The 21167-nt window shown below is 45.5% G+C and overlaps 1 protein-coding gene across 2 annotated transcripts in view; it reads right to left on the bottom strand.

Moving 5' to 3' along the window:
• Positions 1–797: 797 nt before the first annotated feature.
• Positions 798–21167, bottom strand: part of LOC139574090 (rho guanine nucleotide exchange factor 37-like) — a 35048-nt gene continuing 14678 nt past the window's right edge. For both annotated transcript variants that reach the window (XM_071398259.1, XM_071398258.1), the window contains 10 exons: positions 19975–20122; positions 19337–19536; positions 19052–19182; positions 18525–18629; positions 17958–18071; positions 17396–17713; positions 15597–15725; positions 13157–13352; positions 12594–12805; positions 798–5571 (listed from right to left, as the gene is read on the bottom strand). In XM_071398259.1, the coding sequence (XP_071254360.1) occupies positions 5365–5571; positions 12594–12805; positions 13157–13352; positions 15597–15725; positions 17396–17713; positions 17958–18071; positions 18525–18629; positions 19052–19182; positions 19337–19536; positions 19975–20122 (1760 nt within the window). In that variant the 3' untranslated portion in view covers positions 798–5364. The remainder of the gene's footprint in view (positions 5572–12593; positions 12806–13156; positions 13353–15596; positions 15726–17395; positions 17714–17957; positions 18072–18524; positions 18630–19051; positions 19183–19336; positions 19537–19974; positions 20123–21167) is intronic.

Below are 21167 nucleotides of genomic sequence, written 5' to 3'. Positions count from 1 at the left end.
AAGACATATTACCACATTCATTTTACGGCCACAGAGGCGGAGAGAAGATCCGTCAATGACAGCTTTAAGGAACTGTTGGATTGGGGTGAATCGAGCAGAGGAAGGTCAAAGATTCACCTGCCACGTGAGGCGTGAGCAATGCACAGGTTCCTCGTCGTTCTACTGCATTATTGACACGGGATCAGACCCAGGGCTGGAGCATGAGCGAGAACACGAGCCAGCTTCACGTGGCCTTGATCGCAGGTGCCAAATACAGAGGCTGGTTTCCACAGTGTGGACATGCTATAGGTCTATTGGTAGGGCCCTGTGTTTAGGAGAATCATGTCAAATGACCTTGTTTTTAACATATAGTTAAAACTTTTTCATCAAACTGTCCACTTTTCTTTTTATGTCAGATGGTCCTGCACAATCCTCAGGCATTTGCTTTCATTTTTGGTGTAATTCTCATTTCTGGAAAAGGCTTCAAATAAAAAGGTTTAAATCTAGGTCATGTGACATGATAGTCCAAAACACAGGGCCCTCCCTACTTATCGGATATCTACTACTACAGATATCACATTGGTATTCAGAGCACACCCTATTGGCTGAGCTCAGGCTATCCAGCTGTATGTTCGAAGAATCCAATGGCCAGAAAATCCATTCCCTGCGTCTCATCTTCCCTGAATGTCCCCCCCATACAGAGCAATGCACAGGTTCCTCGTCGTTCCCACCTCAAGAAACATGTTACCGTACACGGGCAGAATAACACAATCAACTAAAAACAGGGCAAGACACAGAATCACACATCTCACAGGGGGGGGGGTTTAATATATGTTTAATGTTAAACATATTTGCTAAATATGTACAATACATGTACAACTGCAAAACTAAACAGTTAGTTCCACCACTAGCAACATAGCACTTCATTTGGCGGTAGCTGCCGTCCATACTGTACAATACAGCAACAAGGGAACATGAAATGATTGACAGTTTAAAGAGCGAGATGAAAATATTAGTACCAGATCTATTAAAAAAATATAAATAATAATAAAACATTCAATAGCTTGACACAGCAGCGCCTAAACTTAGAAATTCAGTCCAGCTGAAAGAAATTTGCACTTCACGTGTTATAATGTGTGACACCCTATAAGCGAAGTGTCATGTAAGTGTTATAAAGTGCCTTATCGGGTTGCCAGAAGGGGGCATGGCACATAGTCTGTCCCGGTGTCGGATGGTGGGGATGAGCTCCTCTTTCACATCAAACATAAACACCCCCTTCCCTCCCTCTCCGCATGGCTCTGCGTTTCACGCCCACTAGACTATAGCAAGCTCTAAGCCCTGCGCCCTCGTGATGGCGGTTGACATCCCTGACATTCTAGGCCAGCGCTGTTTACAAGAGAGGGCTGGGCTTACGTATGGACCACACGGTTACCTGTTTCAAAACACAGTTAGGGTCGTCACATAATTGGGCTGGGAGAGGTGGTGCCCTGTCCTCTCTGCTGAAAAACAAAAACCGGGCCTTGAGCGGCCGCCTGCCCGCCTTGCGAGCCAGTAGCCAGCCCATGACTGTACGTCAAAGGGTTCAAACAGAAACAAAAGAAAAACGGAGCGTCTCGATGCCACATTTCGCAGCGTAGTGAATGAGAGAAAAAGACAAAGCAACGGCATCATTTCAGGAAATGTAAGAAGGGAGGGGGATTGTACCGAGACTGTAGGTTCCAGCGGAGTGTCTACAAACTCTGGGTTAGAACAGTCTATGATCAACGCAGTCCCCCTCCAGTTAGAATCCTCAGAGGCCCGAACGCAGCCTCTCGCTCTACCCCAATCATCCCTTGCCCTCACCCCCACCCATGCGCCTCCCTCAGTCTGAATGGGCCCCAGGACCCAAAAGGAATGGGCCCCAAAGGATCGTCCAGTCTATTTTGTACTAAGGGGCCAATGTGATTTACACCAAGGGAAAGGGCACTGCCCTATACAGCACAGTTGAGATCAACATGTAAACAATCCTGTAATACTCTTTGGTTACAAATAATGTTTGGCCAATTAAAAGTATCCAGTTATAGAACATCAAAGCAATTCCTTTATGAAGGCCACATAAGTAGCCCTGTTCGAGACGCTAGTCTATTGCAGGCCACATAACTTCCTTTAAATGGAAAGGGTATATAGAATTCAGTTTCAAGTCAGTGTGTGGGAAAATTATGAATGGAATGATATCCAGTTGAAGGGAAATGTAAATTGTATCTCTTATGTCAGTGTACAGTGCATTCAGAAAGTATTCAGACTCCTTGACTTGTTCCACATTTTGTTACATTACAGCCTTATTCTAAAAGTTTTTTTTTTCTCCCCTCATCAACCTACACACAAAAATGCAATCCATTTTAGAATAAGGCTGTAATGTAATAAAATGTGGAAAAAGTCAAGGGGTCTGAATACTTTCCGAATGCCCTGTACATCTGTCTTCTGTATGTCTTATTCAAAGGAGGGCTGGAAGCATGAAGGAGAAAGCAGAAAACAGCCGATGTCCTGGAATTAGGAACAGCCAAGTCAATCCTCCTGACGACAAGGAGATCTGTTAAGCTTGACTGCCGTGGCTCACTCACACGCTCTCACTGACACACATGGCGATTGGGCCATGTCAGTGGCTCTCTCCCCAAGGGGAGCCTCAGGAGAATTTTGCTGCATGGCTGCAGAGTGTCACATGCATCCCTGCCTTGCCGTACCCTGCACCGTCCACGCCTCAGTCTCACCACTATCTTCTAAACCCCCAGTCATTAGCTACAAGCCTAAGGAAAATGTCCCATTCTAGTCCAGCAGCAGAGGGGATGAACCATTGTTAAAACTAAATTGGTTTTGCCAGAGACAGGGCCTTAAAGAGCCAGCTGACAGGGTCTTAAAGAAGCCAAGCTAAGGCATCAGGGGCGGTGCCAAATGGTTACCAAATACAGCCCTGGCTTAAAACAACCAGGACAAGCCCACTGCTGCTATTTCTGTGGCCAGCCCAGCGCGGCTTTGACGGATCAGCCCCCGTTACACTGCGCTTTAACACTTCCTCACAAGTCAGGGGAGGTGGTGGAGGGAGAGACTCTCAGGAAAAATACCCCCCCGGCACCCAGATGCTCTTTCCCTTGACAGCCACAGTGACCCCCTAAAAATGGACAATAATTTCAGCGCAGCACATAAATCTGAGGCTGCAGCCAGATAAGCAGACAGTGTTACAGTGGAGCAGCTGATCCACACTCTGAATGGAGCCTGAGGCTGACAGAAACATGGACGCCTCGTCTCAGCCCTGCCTGCAAAGCACCGGATTACCCTCATAGTCAGGAGCCCAATTCTCAAAGACAGAAACAACAACCAACCTAATTGTTGTCTGTATACTCCCCTATGGATTTTAAGCCAAGAGCGGCCCTGGAGCCATGCAGGGGGGATAGTATAACAGCCGCTGTTATGGGATTTACCACCCAGAGGAGGAAGGAAGGGAAAAACAACTTGTTTCCACAGTAGCCAGCAGGGGGAGGCCAAGGGTCCAACAAGGGATGCTATAACGACAGTAGTCTATTTATAGAACCATTGAATGAGAGAAAGTGTATTTTTAGAGCTGCGTAGGGTTCTGTCATGCTAGGGATAGCGGTAGCTGCAGGGAGTCACTGCATCAAATCCCTGTTGACAACCCGTCCTTAGCATCAAGGTGACAACCACAAATGCGGAAAAAAGCCACACATATGTTTAGATGTCATATGGAGGACAGCACGCGCCACACAGTAGCATTGTTTGGTTACGTTAAGTGCAACCCTAAAAGCCCTGACGTCCGTTTACACTTGATTACCCTCCATTCTGGTGCTCTCTTAGTGAAAGCTATGTTATAATAGCGCTCTCAAAAGATGGTGACCCATTTACGTGGCCTTTCCTTAAAATACATCTCAAATTCAGAAACTGCACCATCTTAGAGCCGCATACAAATCCTGTTCTGAGCCAACATGGTAAAATGGAGGTGAATATCTGAAAGGCTGTATACCCAGCTTGAATTTTGTATTATCCAGGCCACACAGACTACTATTCTGCAGCAATCAGCATAACAATGACACTGCTGCACCAACAGAGCAGAGCTGTGCTCCCTTTCAAACTGTTTTTGGCTATACTGAGTCATTTCATCTTCCATAGCTCATTTCATGAGAACACACGAAAGCCTGATGTGCGGCCCTGCTAGGGGTAAATAAAAAGAATAAATAAAAAAACACGGCATAGGATTATCCCTGACAGTAGACTTACTGAGCAAACGCATTCTCATTAGATAATATTATGACGCAGATAGTGACAGTCAAATTAATTATATATGACAACACTGTTAAGATATGAACATGTTTAGATTGTGCAACATCCACCAGAAGCTTAACATCAATACTGACTGAGGTAATAATAAAGATGATAAAGCTAAAGCCTACAAAAGCCATCTGTTAGGTGAGAATTGGTGAGGTGCGCCCCCTTGTGGCCAGCTCAGAGAAGACAGAGTTCTGCCTCGTCTAGACAGCCCAGATACAGCAGCAGCATCATGTAACGTCTTGTCTTCTCACTCTGCTCTGACATTTGGACCAATGAGAAGGCGCCGCTAACACTACAAGTACTTTGCTATTAAAGCCATGACAACCGAATGATGCAATTGCTTTAATAACAGATGTTTGCTGCCATTTGATATCTGGAATCAAACTAGCTACGCTTCATCCATTTGAACAGGACTTCTCTCATCCACTCTCCCCCTCATTCTTATTTGATCATGCACTCTAGCATTAATGTTTTAGTATGCCGACCTCATTTCTTCTTAGAAATCATAAAACTATTTGCCTGAGCATAAATTGCATTGCTGTCAATGCCAGTGGCAGATTCACAGAGTCAGGGGTTTGTACATATGTCCATCAGTTTAACTGCCAGCGCCAGTTGTGAGAGAGAGAGAGAGAAGAAGATCCGCTCAGTGGAGAAGCTTTGTCAGGTAGGTAAAATATTCACAAGAACCAATTCCCTTGCCACAGACTGCCTGCTCTCCTTCATCCTCATGCTGTGCTGAGGCATTGCTACCTGCCTGCCAGTCAGTCATTCTCTGTAGGAGAAAGCAGCATTTCACCCCTGGTTCCTGGTGATGGAAGCGGCCTCCCACTTACATGCTTCTAATAGGTGCTGCAGTCGAGGGCTTGGAGCACTCTACATGCAAATGCCTGGTGCACCACTTCACACACACCTGTCATCCAATCCATCACACACACACACACACACATCTCTCTCTCCCTCCTGTAGATGTCGGCTTCAGTGAGAGCGCTTCTCCCACTGAGCAGAGGTGCGTGGGCAGCGATGGTCGAGTGGCGTCTAGCACGTACTGGCTGGTTGCCCGGGGCAACCCTAGTGGTAGGGGGTGGTGGGCGACATAGATGTAGGCACCGCTGCCAGGTAGTTGGAGGGCACATACCCCCTCTGTTCCCGCACCTCCACCAGGCTCCAGTCACGGCTACCCCTCTTGTCGTGGGGTTCCAGGACTCTGATTGGTTCCCCCGCCCTCAGAGAGACCTCGTGACTGCTCCTCGCCGTGAAGTCATAGCCTGCAAACACCTGCAACGATACCGCGGTGGACAGACAGAGCAAACAAGGCTTTATTATCGAGCATGGTGATCTAACAGAGATTGATGCCCTAGCAGCCTAGCAGGGCTAATTGCGGTTTTTAAGCTTGGTGGTCTGGCCAACGCCATTAGTAAACACAGCTCTTCTCTGGACAACATGACTTTAGAAAGTTGGCCATCAGCAAGGCATGTAAGTGCAGTTTAGGGCTCCGCTGTGAGGCCTGTGAATGTAGTGGACTTATAATCACCAGCAGTCTCCTCTGCTCACAAAGGCACAGAAATTACAGACTCAAAATGGACGACCCGAGTTGAAGAATTCAAGCCTTAGGGAATTGTCACCTGCCTATGATTAGTGATCATACTTCCAGCGGTACATGATGATGGCTGGCTATAAGGGTATGATAAATGCCTCCCAAAGGTCATGAGGATAATCACTCACTTTTACAACTTGTGACATTTCTTTCTTCTTAATGCATTTGAGCCATTTGTGTTATGACAAGGTAGGGGTGGTATACAGAAGACAGCTCTATTTGGTAAAAGACCAAGTCCATATTATGGCAAGAACAGCTCAAATAAGCAAAGAAAAACGACAGTCCGTCATTACTTTAAGACATGAAGGTCAGTCAATCCGGAATCATTTCAAGAACTTTGAAAGTTTCTTCAAGTTCAGTCGCAAAAACCATCAAGTGCTATGATGAAACTGGCTCTCATGAGGATCGCCACAGGAAAGGAAGACCCTGAGTTACCTCCGCTGCAGAGGACAAGTTCATTAGAGTTACCAGCCTCAGAAATTGCAGCACAAATAAATGCTACACAGAGTTCAAGTAACCATGTATACACCAATGTATACTGATGTTTGAAGAGCTAAAACAAATCAATTAATAAAACAAAGAGGGTTTGAGGGCACTCTGCGTATCAACACTGCTGACAAGGGTAAGCAGACATTTTGGAGTTTTCCACCAAAACCCTCACACACATCTGATAGGGTTTGATTGATGGGATGCTGTTCCCCCCAATTGCATACACCCATCATCCATTTCCCTGACACACAAAGCAGAGCAGGTAATCAGATGTGCTTTAACAACCTGCCACTCAGAAACCACCCACCCCTCACGCTGCTCTGGCCCTCGTGTCACTCACTCGTGTGAACTCGCCCCTAGACGCTAATCCTGGCTCAGATTAGCATTTTTCCCCCCACTAATGGTTAAGGGATAGTTCACCCAAATTACACAATTACATTGGTTTCCTTAGCCTGTAAGAAGTCTCTGGACAAGGTATGACATCAATCCATGCTTTGTTTCTTTTGTAATGTTTCCACATGCCAACACTATTTTAGCATTTGTTTGTGCCACAAAAGTCATGGGAGTAAATTGTTCACATATCATGTCCAAATCATCCGAAAGTATCTCACATTGATTGTGAAGCTCAACAAAATCACTTAATATCAAAACTTTTTCACGTGCCCCGAATACAAGTGTAGACTTTACCATGAAATGCTTACTTACAAGCCCTTAACCAACAGTGCAGTTCAAAAAGAGTTAAGAAAATATTTACCAAGTAGACTAAAATAAAAAGTAACGATAAAAAGTAACACAATAAGAATAACGAGGCTATATACAGGGGGCACCGGTACCGAGTCAGTGTGCAGGGGTACAGGTTAGTTGAGGTAATTTGTACATGTAGGTGGAGGTGAAGTGACTATGCATAGATAATAAACAGCGAGTAGCAGCAGTGTACAAAAGGGAGGGTTAATGTAAATTGTCTGGTCGCGATTTTATTAATTGTTCAACAGTCTTATGGCTTGGGGGTAGAAGCTGTTGAGGAGCTTTTTGGTCCTAGACTTGGCGCTCTGGCACCGCTTGCCGTGCGGTAGCAGAGAAAACCGTCTATATCTTGGGTGACTGGAGTCTCTGACAATTTTATGGGCTTTCCTCTGACACCGCCTATTATATAAGTCCTGGATGGCAGGAAGCTTGGCCCCAGTGATGTACTGGGCTGCACACACTACCCTCTGTAGTGCCTTACGGTCAGATGCCGAGCAGTTGCCATACCAGGCAGTGTTGCAACCAGTCAGGATGCTATCGATGGTGCAGCTGTAAAACCTTTTGAGGTTCTGGGGACCCATGCCAAATCTTTTCAGTCTCCTGAGGGGGGGAAAATGTTTAGTCGTGCCCTCTCCATGACTGTTTGTTGGTGATGTGGACACCAAGGAACTTGAAACGCTAGACCCGCTCCACTACAGCCCCATCGATGTCAATGGGGGCCTGCTCGGCCCGCCTTTTCCTGTAGTCAACGATCAGCTCCTTTGTCTTGCCCACATTGAGGGAGAGGTTGTTGTCCTGGCACCACACTGCCAGTTATCTGGGGAGGGGACTAAGTACTCACCCCTGAGGGGCCCCAGTGCTAAGGATCAGTGTGGCAGAAGTGTTGTTGCCTACTCTTCCAACCTGGGGGCGGCCCATCAGGAAGTCCAGGATCCAGTTGCAGAGGGAGAGGTCTAGTCCCAGAGTCCTTAGCTTAGTGATGAGCTTCGTGGGCACTATGGTGTTGAACGCCGAGCTGTAGTCAATGAACAGCATTCTCACATAGGTGTTCCTTTTGTCCAGGTGAGAAAGGGCAGTGTGGAGTGTAATTGAGATTGCATCATCTGTGGATCTGTTGGGGTGGTATGCGAATTGGAGTGGGTCAAGGGTGTCCGGGAGGATGCTGTTGATGTGAGCCATGACCAGCCTTTCAAAGCACTTCATAGCTACAGACGTGAGTGCTACGGGTCGGTAGTCATTTAGGCAGGTTACCTTAGTGTTCTTGGGCACAGGGACTATGGTGGTCTGCTTGAAACATGTAGGTTAGGGACTCAGTCAGACTCAGTCAGGGAGAGGTTGAAAATGTCAGTGAAGACAGTACTTATTTTTTAATAACACCTTTATTTAACCAGGTAGGCCAGTTGAGAACAAGTTCTCATTTACAACTGCGACCTGGCCAAGATAAAGCAAAGCGACAAAATTACACAGAGATACACATAGGATAAACAAAAGTACAGTCAATAACACAATAGAAAAATCTATATACAGTGTGTGCAAATGGAGTAAGGAGGTAAGGCAATAAATAGGCCATAGATGCAAAGTAATTACAATTTAACAATTGACACTGGAGTGATAGATGTGCAGATGAGGATGTGCAAGTAGAAATACTGATGTGCAAAAGAGCAAAAAAACAATATGGGGATGAGGTAGGTAGTTGGGTGGGATATTTACAGCTGCAGCGATCGGTAAGCTGTTCAGATAGCTGATGCTTAAAGTTAGTGAGGGAGATATGTCTCCAACTTCAGCAATTTTTACAATTCGTTCCAGTCATTGGCAGCAGAGAACTGGAAGGAAAGGCGGCCAAAGTGGGTGTTAGCTTTGGGGATGACCAGTGAGATATACCTGCTGGAGCGCATGCTACAGCTGGGTGTAGTTACGGTGACCAGTGAGCTGAGATAAGGCGGAGCTTTACCTAGCAAAGACTTGGGTATGGCGACGAATATGTAGCGAGGGCCAGCCGACGAGAGCATACAGGTTGCAGTGGTATATGGGGCTTTGGTTACAAAACGGATGGCACTGTGATAGACTGCATCCAATTTGCTGAGTAGAGTGTTGGAGGCTATTTTGTAAATGACATTGCCGAAGTCAAGGATCGGTAGGATAGTCAGTATTACAAGGGTATGTTTGGCAGCATGAGGGAAAGAGGCTTTGTTGCAAATTAGGAAGCCGATTCTAGATTTACATTTTGGATTGGAGATGCTTAATATGAGTCTGGAGGAGAGTGTACAGTCTAGCCATACACCTAGGTATTTATAGTAGTCCACATATTCTAAGTCAGAACCGTCCAGAATAGTGATGCTAGTCGGGCGGGCAACGATCGGTTGAAGAGCATGCATTTAGTTTTACTAGTGTATAAGAGCAGTTGGAGGCCACAGAAGGAGTGTTGTATGGCATTGAAGCTCGTTTGGATTTTTTTTTAACACAGTGTCCAAAGAAGGGCCAGATGTATACAGAATGGTGTTGTCTGCGTAGAGGTGTATCAAGGAACCACCCTCAGCAAGAGCGACATCATTGATATATACAGAGAAAAAAGTCGGCCTGAGAATTGAACCCTGTGGTACAGGCCCTCCAATTTGACACACTGAACTCTGAGAAGTAGTTGGTGAACCAGGCGAGGCAATCATTTGAGAAACCAAGGCTGCTGACTCTGCCGATAAGAATACGGTGATTGACAGAGTCGAAAGCCTTGGCCAGGTCGATGAAGACGGCTGCACAGTACTGTCTTTTAGCGATGGCGGTTATGATATCGTTTAGTACCTTGAGGGTGGCTGAGGTGCACCTGTGACCAGCTCGGAAACCGGATTGCACAGCGGAGAAGGTACGGTGGGATTCAAAATGGTCAGTGATCAGTTTGTTAAATTGGCTTTCGAAGACTTTAGAAAGGCAGGGCAGGATGGATATAGGTCTGTAACAGTTTGGGTCTAGAGTGTCACCCCTTTGTAGAGGGGGGATGACCGCGGCAAATTTCCAATATTTTGGAATCTCGGACGATACGAAAGAGAGGTTGAACAGACTAGTAATAGGGGTTGCAACAATGGCAGCGGATAATTTTAGAAAGAGAGGGTCCAGATTGTCTAGCCCAGCTGATTTGTACGGTTTCAGGTTTTGCAGCTCTTTCAGAACATCTGCTATCTGGATTTGGGTGAAGGAGAAGCTGGGGAGGCTTGGGCAAGTAGCTGTTGGGGGTGCGGACCTGTTGGCCGGGGTTGGTGTAGCCAGGAGGAAAACATGGCCAGCCGTTAGAGAAATGCTTATTGAAATTCTCGATTATCGTGGATTTAAAATCGGTGGTGACAGTGTTTCCTAGCCTCAGTTCAGTGGGCAGCTGGGAGGAGGTGCTCTTAATCTCCATGGACTTTACAGTGTCCCAGAACTTTTTGGAGTTATAGCTACAGGATGCAAATTTCTGTTTGAAAAAGCTATCCTTTGCTTTCCTAACTGACTGTGTGTATTGGTTCCTGACTTCCCTGAAAAGTTGTATATCCCTGGGACTATTCGATGCTAGTGCAGTACGCCACAGGATGTTTTTGTGCTGGTCGAGGGCAGTCAGGTCTGGAGTGAACCAAGGGCTATATCTGTTCTTAGTTCTACATTTTTTTAAAGGGGCATGCTTATTTAAGATGGTGAGGAAATTACTTAAAGAACAACCAGGCATCCTCAACTGACGGGATGAGGTCAATATCCTTCCAGGATACCTGGGCCAGGTTGATTAGAAAGGCCTGCTCGCAGAAGTGTTTTAGGGAACGTTTGACAGTGATGAGGGGTGGTCATTTGACCGCGGACCCATAATGGATGCAGGCAATGAGGCAGTGATAGCTGAGATCCTGATTGAAAACAGCAGAAGTGTATATGGAGGGCAAGTTGGTCAGGATAATATCTATGAGGGTGCCCATGTTTACAGATTTAGGGTTGTACCTGGTGGGTTCACTTGACAGTTGGTCCACGTATGCTTTGAGTATACATCCTGGTAATCCGTCTGGCCCAGCGGCTTTGTGAATGTTGACCTGTTTAAAGGTTTTGTTCACATCGGCTACCGAGAGTGTTATCTCAGTCATCCAGAACAGCTGGTGCTCTCGTTTATGCTTCAGTGTTGCTTGCCTTGAAGCGAGCATAAAAAGGCATTTAGCTCATCTGGTAGGCTCGCGTCACTGGGCAGCTCGCGTCTGGGTTTCCCTTTGTAGTCCGTAATAGTTTTCAAGCCCTGCCACATCCGACGAGCGTCAGAGCCGGTGTAGTAGGATTCAATCTTAATCCTGTATTGACGCTTTGCTTATTTGATGGTTCGTCTGAGGGCATAGCGGGATTTTTTATAAGCATCCATATTAGTCTCCCGCTCCTTGAAAGCGGCAGCTCTAGCCATTAGCTAGATGTGGATGTTGCCTGTAATCCATGGCTTCTGGTTGGAATATGTATGTACAGTCACTGTGGGGACGACGTTGTCGATGCACTTATTGATGAAGCCGATGACTGAGGTGGTGTACTCCTCAATGCCATTGGATGAATCCCAGAACATATTCCAGTCTGTGCTAGCGAAACAGTCCTGTAGTGTAGCATCCACATCATCTGACCTCTTCCATATTGAGCGAGTCACTGGTACTTCCTGCTTTAGTTTTTGCTTGTAAGCAGGAATCAGGAGGATAGAATTATGGTCAGATTTAGCAAATGGAGGGCGGGGGAGAGCTTTGTATGCATTTCTGTGTGTGGAGTAAAGGTGGTCTAGGATTTTAATTTTTCTCTGGTTGCACATGTGACATACTGGTAAAAATGAGGTTACACGGATTTAAATTTGCCTGCATTAAAGATCCTGCCACTAGGAGCGCTGCTTCTGGGTGAGCATTTTCTTCTTTGCTTATGGCCTTATAGAGTTGGTTGAGAGCAGTCTTAGTGCCAGCTTCGTTCTGTGGTGGTAAATAGACGGCTGCGAATCATATAGATGAGAACTCTTGGTAGATAGTGTGGTCTACAGCTTATCATAAGGTACTCTACCTCAGGCGAGCAATACCTCGAGACTTCTTTAATATTAGACATCGCGCACCAGCTGTTATTGACAAATAAACACATATACCCCCACCCCTCGTCTTACCAGAGGTAGCGTCTCTGTTCTGCCAGTGCATGGAAAATCCCGCTTGCTCTATATTGTCCGTATCGTCATTCAGCCACGTCTCGGTGAAACACTTAGATGTTTTGAACATGCCAATATCGGTCCAATGACTTGAATGGGATTTGTGCCACAAATGCTAAAACGTTAGCATGTGGAAAAAAACAAAGCATGGATTGCTGTCATCTAGTCTATAGACTGCTTACAGCGTAAGGAAACCAATAAGTAATTTTGTAATTTGGGTGAACTATCCCTTTAAGATTAGGATTGGGGAGGGGGACACTGATCCTAGATCTGTACCTAGAGGAAACTTTACCAGGGAGTGTCACTTACCTGGAGGCAGGGCATGGTCATCGACAGAGTCCTCACGGGCTGGGGTGTATCAGGGGAGAAGGAGTGTCGCCTGATGTCAGGGGTGTAGGAGTGTCGCCTGACTCCTCCAGCACAATCCATGGTAGTGACTGTCAGATGAGGGGACGGGGGAGGGGCCATGGTTACCTGGTGGTAACGCACCAGTTTGGAGGAGGGGACGTATCCTCTTGGACCTGGACACAGATTGTGTAATAGATGATCATAAAAAATGTGTTTATCAATTTTATACAGTAATAAGATACATTATAAACCACATATTATCCAATAACTGATCTAATCTATTTGGATAGATAGAATTAAACACTTACTATGAGTCAGCAGTAACAGTAAACAACCATTAGATGTCTCCACTAACTGGTGGTGGCTGAACCAGAATTCTAGTTTGGTATTCACTGCTACATTGAAAGACAACTCAATACATTGACTAACTAAAGGGACTGACTTTCCTTTAGAATGTGAAGCAGTGTGTTTTTTTTAAAGATCATCCCCTCAAGTGAAAAGGTGAGATATCCTGGAGGTCTTACCCCCTGCGTCGACCAGCCAGCGGCGTCTGTCCCCCCGTGTGTCCATCTCACTGATGATAGCCACCAGCTCTCCTCTGTTCAGGCTCAGGTCCAGGTCTCTAGTCCCCACCACATGACCCGTCAGCTGGTAGATCTTGCCTGAGCCGTGCTTGTCTGTCAGGACCTTCAGACACTTCTGAGACCCAGGGCTGAGAGGCTGGGAGGACACAAATGAACAGAACAGGGGTGTGCTCATTACGCACAAAACAGAAGGAAACTGACTGAAACAGGGGGACTACCTGGATTTATCCAATAATAAAATGCTATGTTTTCACTTTCCGTTGCAAAAAGTTGAAACGTTTTGATACGGTATGCCCTAATGAACCCATACTGTACGATCAGGAACATAGTTATGCAGCAATCAGGCACATAATTAAGCAACATACAGTAGTTTAACTAATTAGCGGCATCAAATAAAAGTGTATTGGTCGTGTACACAGTTTAGAAGATGTTATAGCGGGTGCAGTGAAATGCTTTCGTTACTATCTCCTAACACTGCAGTAAAATGCCAAACAAATACACAAATAATCACACACAAAGAAATCAAGAAATGTGGTAACAAATCCAATAGCACTGTAATCCTAATGCAATCTATATACACCTGATGAAGACATACTAACAATATATCTAGTGTACAAAACATTAGGAACACCTTCCTAATATTCAGTTGCACCCTCTTTTGCCCTCAGAACAGTCTCAATTGGTCGGTGAATGGACTATACAAGGTCCTCGAAAGTGTTCCACACGAATGCTGGCCCATGTTGTCTCCAATCCTTCCCACAGTTGTGTCAAGTTGGCTGGATGTCTTTTGGGTGGTGGGACCATTCTTGATACACACGGTAAAAAGCGACGGCAGAGCACAGCAGCATTGCAGTTCTTGACTCACTCAAACTGGTGCGCCTGGCACCTACTACCATACCCCATTCAAAGGCACTTAAATATATTTTCTTGCCCATTCACCTTCTGAAAGGCACACACACAATCCATGTCTCAATTGTCTCGAGGCTTAAACATCCTTCTTTAACCCGTCTCCTTCCCTTCATCTACACTGATTGAAGTGGATTTAAAAAGTGGCATCAATTAGGGATTATCGCTTTCACCTGGTCAGTCTATGTCAGGGGTAGGCAACCCTGGTCCTGGAGCGCCGCAGGCACTTGATGTTTTTGATTTAACCGACCTGGAAGACCAGGTGTGTGGAATTTAGGCAATCATTGAACTGATCAATTAGCTGGTCAGGTGTTGTGACTAGTTGGAACAAAATCCTGCAGTTCCTGTAGCACTCCAGGAAGACGTTTGCCAACCCTCTGGTCTATGTTTTGTACACCCAGTGTGTATTAAGAGTGAGCACTCATTAACACTGGTGTTTGTTCGCCTGCTTAGCTTCACCCGGGGTGACTTGTAAGGTTTATGGCTTTACTATCTCATCTAAGAGCAGCTAATGAAGTGATCCCGTTGCCTTCTAGTGCTGTAGAAATGGTGCCTGTAAGTGAGAGCCATCGCCAGCCACAAATGAGCTACCCATCCCCACTACTGCTGTCATGTATTCCTGTAGATCTGACAGGCGGAGGCTCATTACTATCATATAGGATCCATCGCAAATGGCACCCTATTTCCGATGTAGTGCACTACTTTTGGCCAGGGCCCATCTGTTCTGAGGGCTGCTCACACTGCAGACAGAAAGACATAAAACACAGATTTTAATGTGGGCTGTGTGAGAGGTCTAGATTAGGCTGAGACATGAAACCAGACCCTTTCTCTCTCCTCTTCTCTTGGCTTCACATTCTCATCATTTAAAGTAATGCGTAGTGGTGTGGTGATGATACGAGCCACGTGTTAGCTGGAGTTAAGTTATTACTATTATGACTAAGCAAAATGAATGGCGCTTTCTGTTCTAACTGGGGAGGAAAGATAATGGAATTTCCAGTTTGCTATTTATGCATGTTGAACAGAAAATATAGTTTGTGAGTTGTGAATGTGACATGTCCTAGTGTGTTAGTTTTGACAAATGGCTTATGCTTAGTTACAGTACTGTCCCCTCAGGCAGCACACCTTCCTCAGAACCTTCAACAGGTAAACAGGTCATCTCGGTTAACTCAGAACTAAAATACTGCGCAATTTGATTAGTCGCCCGTCTGTCCACGAAAAAGATTACTCAACAACTCTAAGGCTAATATAAATAACCATCCCGATCCAATTCAGGTTATTCCAAACACATGATGGATTTAGATAATAAGAACATTTACAGTGAATGGGTCTAGTATGAATCGTCCTGCTGCTATTTGACAAGTCCTGTGAGGCTGTGGATGTATACATGCACTGTCCCTGGCGATGTTCCCCGGCAACAAGTCACATCACCACCAACCAAACAACAGATTATAGTGCAGCTTCTGTTGGGACTGACCTGGACAATGGGAGCATTGAGTTGGTCCTCCACATTCCGACACAGACTCTCCAGCATCCTCGCACCCTCCAGCACCGAACACTCTGCCCACTCCCAGAATGCATTAGGCTCCAGGGAACTGTGAGGGAGCTGCAAAGAGAGGTCAGACAAAACAAGTTTAGAAAGATAGTTAAGTTCAACTTCAGCTGGATCTCTGGCCTTAGATATAGTTCTCACTAATCAATCACTGAAAGTGACACTGTGAAAACTGCAACACAACATGCTTAACAATATCCAGTGAATAAAAATGCAACAATTTCAAAGATTTTACTGAGTTACAGTTCATATAAGGAAATCGGTCCATTTAAATAAATTGGGCCCTAATCTATGGATTCCACGACTGGGAATACAGATATGCATCACAGATACCTTTAAAAAAAGTAGTGCCGTGGATCAGAAAACCAGTCAATATCTGGTGTGATTACCACTTGCCTCATGCAGAGCGACACATCTCCTTCGCATAGAGTTGATCAGGCTGTTGATTGTGGCCTGTGGAATATTGTCCCACTCCTCTTCAATGGCTGTGCAAAGTGGCTAGATATTGGCGGAAACTGGAACACGCTGTCGTACATGTCGAGCCAGAGCATACCAAACATGCTCAATGGGTGACAAGTCTGGTGAGTATGCAGGCCATGGAAGAACTGCAACATTTTCAGCTTCCAGGAAATATATACAGATCCGTACGACATGGGGCCTTGCATTATAATGCTGAAACATGAGGTGATGGCGGCGTTTGAATGGCACGGCAATGGGCCTCATCACGGTATCTCTGTGCATTTAAATTGCCATCGAAAAATGCAATTGTGTTTGTTGTCCAATGTTGTAGCTTATGCCTTCCAAAACCATAACCTCACCGCCACCATGGTGCACTCTGTTGACAACGTTGACATCAGCAAACCGCTCGTCCACACAACGCCATACACGCCATCTGCCTGGTACAGTTGAAACTGGGATTCATCCGTGAAGAGCACACTTCAACTTGCCAGTGGCCATTGAAGGTGGGCATTTGCCCACTGAAGTTGGTTACGATGCCTAAGTGTAGTCAGGTTAAGACCCTGGTGAGGACGACTAGCATGCAGATGAGCTTCCCTGAGACGGTTTCTGACAGTTTGTGGAGAAATTCTTCAGTTTCATCAGCTGTCCGGGAGGCTGGTCTCAGACAATCCCGCAGGTGAAGAAGCTGGATGTGGAGGTCCTGGGCTGGCATGGTTACACGTGGTCTGCGGTTGTGAGGCCGGTTGGTTGTACTACAAAAATATCTAAAACAACATTGGAGGCGGCTTATGGTAGAGAAATTAACATTCAATTCTCTGACCACAGCTCTGGTGAACATCCCTGCAGTCAGCATGCCAATTGCACACGCCCTCAAAACTTGAGACATCTGTGGCATTATGTTGTGTGACAAAACTGCACATTTTAGAGTGCACAAGGAACACCTGTGTAATGATCATGCTGTTTAATCAGCTTCTTCATTACCTTGGAAAAGGAAAAATGCTCAGTAACAGAAACGTAAACTAATTTGTGCACACAATTTGAGAGAAATACGCTTTTTGTGCGTATAGAACATTTCTGGGATCTTTTATTTCAGCTCATGAAACATGGGACCAACACTTCACATGTTGCGTTTATATTTTTGTTCAGTGTATAATGGTCAATTGCAATGGTCAGCATTGGTCGTCCGCAGATACCCTATACTAAAGTCTATCTTGTTACCCCCTCTAAACCCTTCTACAGTGACTGTGGTGTACCCACTAACCCACCTGTTGGGCAAAGCCCTGGAAGAGCTGCTCCATGTCTGCAGCCAGATCCTTGTGCAGGCAGCTGAAGGCCCCCAGCATGCCCCAGAGCAGGGTGAGGGCCAGGCCATTAAACTGGGGCAGCTCGTTGAGGAGCAACGTGTTGATGGTCTTATAGGTGTTTGCCACCGCCTGCTCATCGTAGCTCAGACTGGGCTTCTCTTCGATCAGCTCGTAGTCAAGCAGCTTGTCCAGGCGCTTACGGATCAGGTTACGAGGCCCCGCCAGCAGTTCTCGAAGGGCACAGAGGGGCTTGTGGACCAACGTCCTTATCCTCTTCTCCTGGAAATGGAGTGGGGGATGGGGAGAGAAAGAGAGAAATATTAGGGAATAGAGAGTGGGGGGAGGGCGATGGATAGAGGCGTGAGGTCCAGGCAGTGCAATCTGAAGCCTGAAGGACATGTGGGAAAGTGAAACACGGCCATGGGCGTAATTCAAAAAAGATGGTCTGTCCGCCCACCCAACTTATTTTCTGATGCCCATTGTTGTAGCATGCATAACAAAGGGGTACTTTGGCTTGACTCACGAATGTAGGAAGTATCCATTGTCTCAATGCTGCTGTGATTTCCTTGTAGCATATAGCAGGCTTCTCCCCGTCCATGTCAAGGTCAAACTCCTCCGGTCGACAGCTAAGGAATCTCTGTAATAGAACGATGGAAGAAAAGATGCCACGCAAACTATATTGAGACGTGGAAAAAACGCAAACAGAAAACTGAGGTAGTTGTCAGAAATGCATGGTTTATGACAGGCGGTGGCTGTTTGACAGTGGGGAGGGTCTGCATTCAAATAGGTGCGGCAATGTGAAGGAGGCTGAAACCGTAGATTTTCTTACAACATCTTTACATTTTCAAATGCTCACCACTGAAACATTAGCCAAGTAGTTGTAGTTGACACCTGGTGAGGAGGATTACTGATCCAACAGTGCTCATTATTTAGTGAGAAGAGGATGCCAAGCTAGAGGTGAATCTAAAGGGATTGGGCACTAATTGTATGTTGAGTGGAAAGCCAGGTGTAAACAAAGTGATTCCAATGCTGTCATGGTGATCTTACTCTGGTCTCCACGGGCACAGGGATCAGGTCTACAAAAGCTCACCTGCAGATGGCTGAGATACGTCTCCACATTTTCATGTAGCACGGCGATACCATTTTCGAGGAGATAGAAAAAGCCCTCCAAGGCATCAAACTCCTCATCAACCAACTGGAATTGAACCGAGGGAAGTTATTAACAGAAAATTCAATACATTTTTTACAGAGATTTAAATAAGAATGTTCTACCATCCATCGCTAAAAAGAGACCCAGAGCTTTAGTTTGTGACTTGATGAATAATATGTCTAAAAAAGTCCGCAAGGGAATACTCATAACCATGTGACATGCCACCAGCATAGTACGTGTCATTGTATTCAGCTACTCTCTACATACTTTATGTAATAAATGCTCCCCGGAGGTGTGAATCAAGGTTCGAATACAGCGAGACCTTTTAAGAAGTAAACACTGGTCATGTCATATGTTATCTCACAGCTTTTTCCATTCCCTATGTTTAATTATTAACCCAAAGGCGCTGAAGAAGGGCGTGTAGCTGCATTTTATGGCTGAGTGAACAGGTACGGAAAGTGCCTTACCTTTGGTGCAATCCCCGTCTCATGCTTGATGAACTGACTCAGTCTGGCAGTCTTCTTTGCGATGCTGTGGCTGTTCAGACGATTTATCTTATCTCTTATGGTCAGGGTTTCCGTCTTCTTGTATTTGTCCGCTGTGATGAGAAGACAAGAAATTCTAATATGGGTGTTCAGAAGAAAAAAAAAGTGAAGGCAATGCCCACAATCTATCAATACCCTTGGTCTGAATAGTTAAAATCAATCATAGGATTTGATTACTAGTACGTGATAGCTATCATGTGTCCTCACCAACGTCTCGGAAGCGTTTGTACTCATTGATCCTGCAGTTGACGGCTACGGCGGCGTGGGCAGTCTGCTCCAGGAGAGAGTAGGCCGGGTGCCCAGGGTCTGTATGTTTCATGATGGTCTGGAGGAGAAGAGGGTAGCGAGCGATCCTTTGGACTGGCATCACCAGGAAGAAGCTCAGAGAGGTAGCATTCACCTCTGGCCTGTACACAACATAGTATAAACGTGTCTTTTTCTAGATTTGTAATGTGAGAAAGCTGTATTTTGACATCCGTAAAACATATATATATTTTTTTAAATGGGGTGTGATATTAAGGGCAATTTCAGTATTGTATTTCAATTGGACAATAGAGACAATGTATGGTACGAACAGGAATGCAGAAAGTGAGACAAAAGGTACGTCCATTCACCTCTGGCCTGTATCAACACATATACTGTGACAATACTGAAGGATGGACATTGTATTTCAATCTGACAATAGGGTCAAAGTTAGCCTGGTCACAGATCGGTTTGTGCTCTATACCCTATTGGGTGTTTGGCATGAAAACGACCATAGATTTGGGGCCAGGATAGGAACAGAAATGCAGTATGGTAGCAAGTACGGTTGGAACAGGAATGCAGAGAGAGAGCGATAAACATACGCTGAGGACTTGATGACTTTCACCATCTCAGTCCACAGGGGTTCTTTCTGTTTGTAGCTGTTCTCTAACGCTGTGACGTTGCTGTAGTTGGACAGGTACTCCTTGTAAGCCGACTCTATGTCTGTTGATAGACTGAGGAAGGCGTCGCCTGAAGGGAATATGAATCAAGTATTTATGACGTGACATAAATGTACATGTATGCCTCCCGTGCGGGTCCTTTATCCGTCCCCATGGAGCGTTGCTAAGGTGATTTGTCACATGCTCCGAATACAACAGGTGTAGACTTTCCCGTGAAATGCTTACTTACGAGCCCTTTCTCAATAATGCAGAGATTTAACACGTGATATCAATAAGGGATCATAGCTTTCACCTGGATTCACCTGATCAGTCTGTGATCGAGTGTAGAAAACATTTCTGTGTATATTTGTCTCTCTAGCCATTCTTGCAGGTTAGATCTCTGCAGAAAAGAGGAATGTGTGAACACCTCGCAGTCCAGCTGCTGAGCGAGGTCAACTAAATAATGGAAAAAAGGGAACTCTGACACACCGGCACTCTTGTTTGCTCTACATTGAAATATAGCAGGGCAAACAAGGTCGCAACAGAGAGGGAGTTTGTTTTTCCCATTATTTAGCTGACCTCAAGCAGCTTGACTGCAAGGTGTACTGTATGAAGTGTTTGATTTGCAACACCATGGTGGGAAATGTGCTAGTAGGCTTTTAATACACGCAGGTACAGTGAGGGAAAAAAGTATTTGATCCCCTGCTGATTTTGTACGTTTGCCCACTGACAAAGAAATGATCAGTCTATAATTTTAATGGTAGGTTTATTTGAACAGTGAGAGACAGAATATCAACAAAAAAATCCAGAAAAACGCATGTCAAAAATGTTATGAATTGATTTGCATTTTAATGAGGGAAATAAGTATTTGACCCCTCTGCAAAACATGACTTAGTACTTGGTGGCAAAACCCTTGTTGGCAATCACAGAGGTCAGACGTTTCTTGTAGTTGGCCACCAGGTTTGCACACATCTCAGGAGGGATTTTGTCCCACTCCTCTTTGCAGATCTTCTTCAAGTCATTAAGGTTTCGAGGCTGACGTATGGCAACTCGAACCTTCAGCTCCCTCCACAGATTTTCTATGGGATTAAGGTCTGGAGACTGGCTAGGCCACTCCAGGACCTTAATGTGCTTCT

This window comes from Salvelinus alpinus, chromosome 4 (assembly GCF_045679555.1).
Source record: "Salvelinus alpinus chromosome 4, SLU_Salpinus.1, whole genome shotgun sequence".
In the NCBI taxonomy this organism is placed as follows: domain Eukaryota; kingdom Metazoa; phylum Chordata; class Actinopteri; order Salmoniformes; family Salmonidae; genus Salvelinus; species Salvelinus alpinus.
Note: the sequence above shows the minus strand (reverse complement) of the source record. Positions and strands in the feature narration are given on the sequence as shown.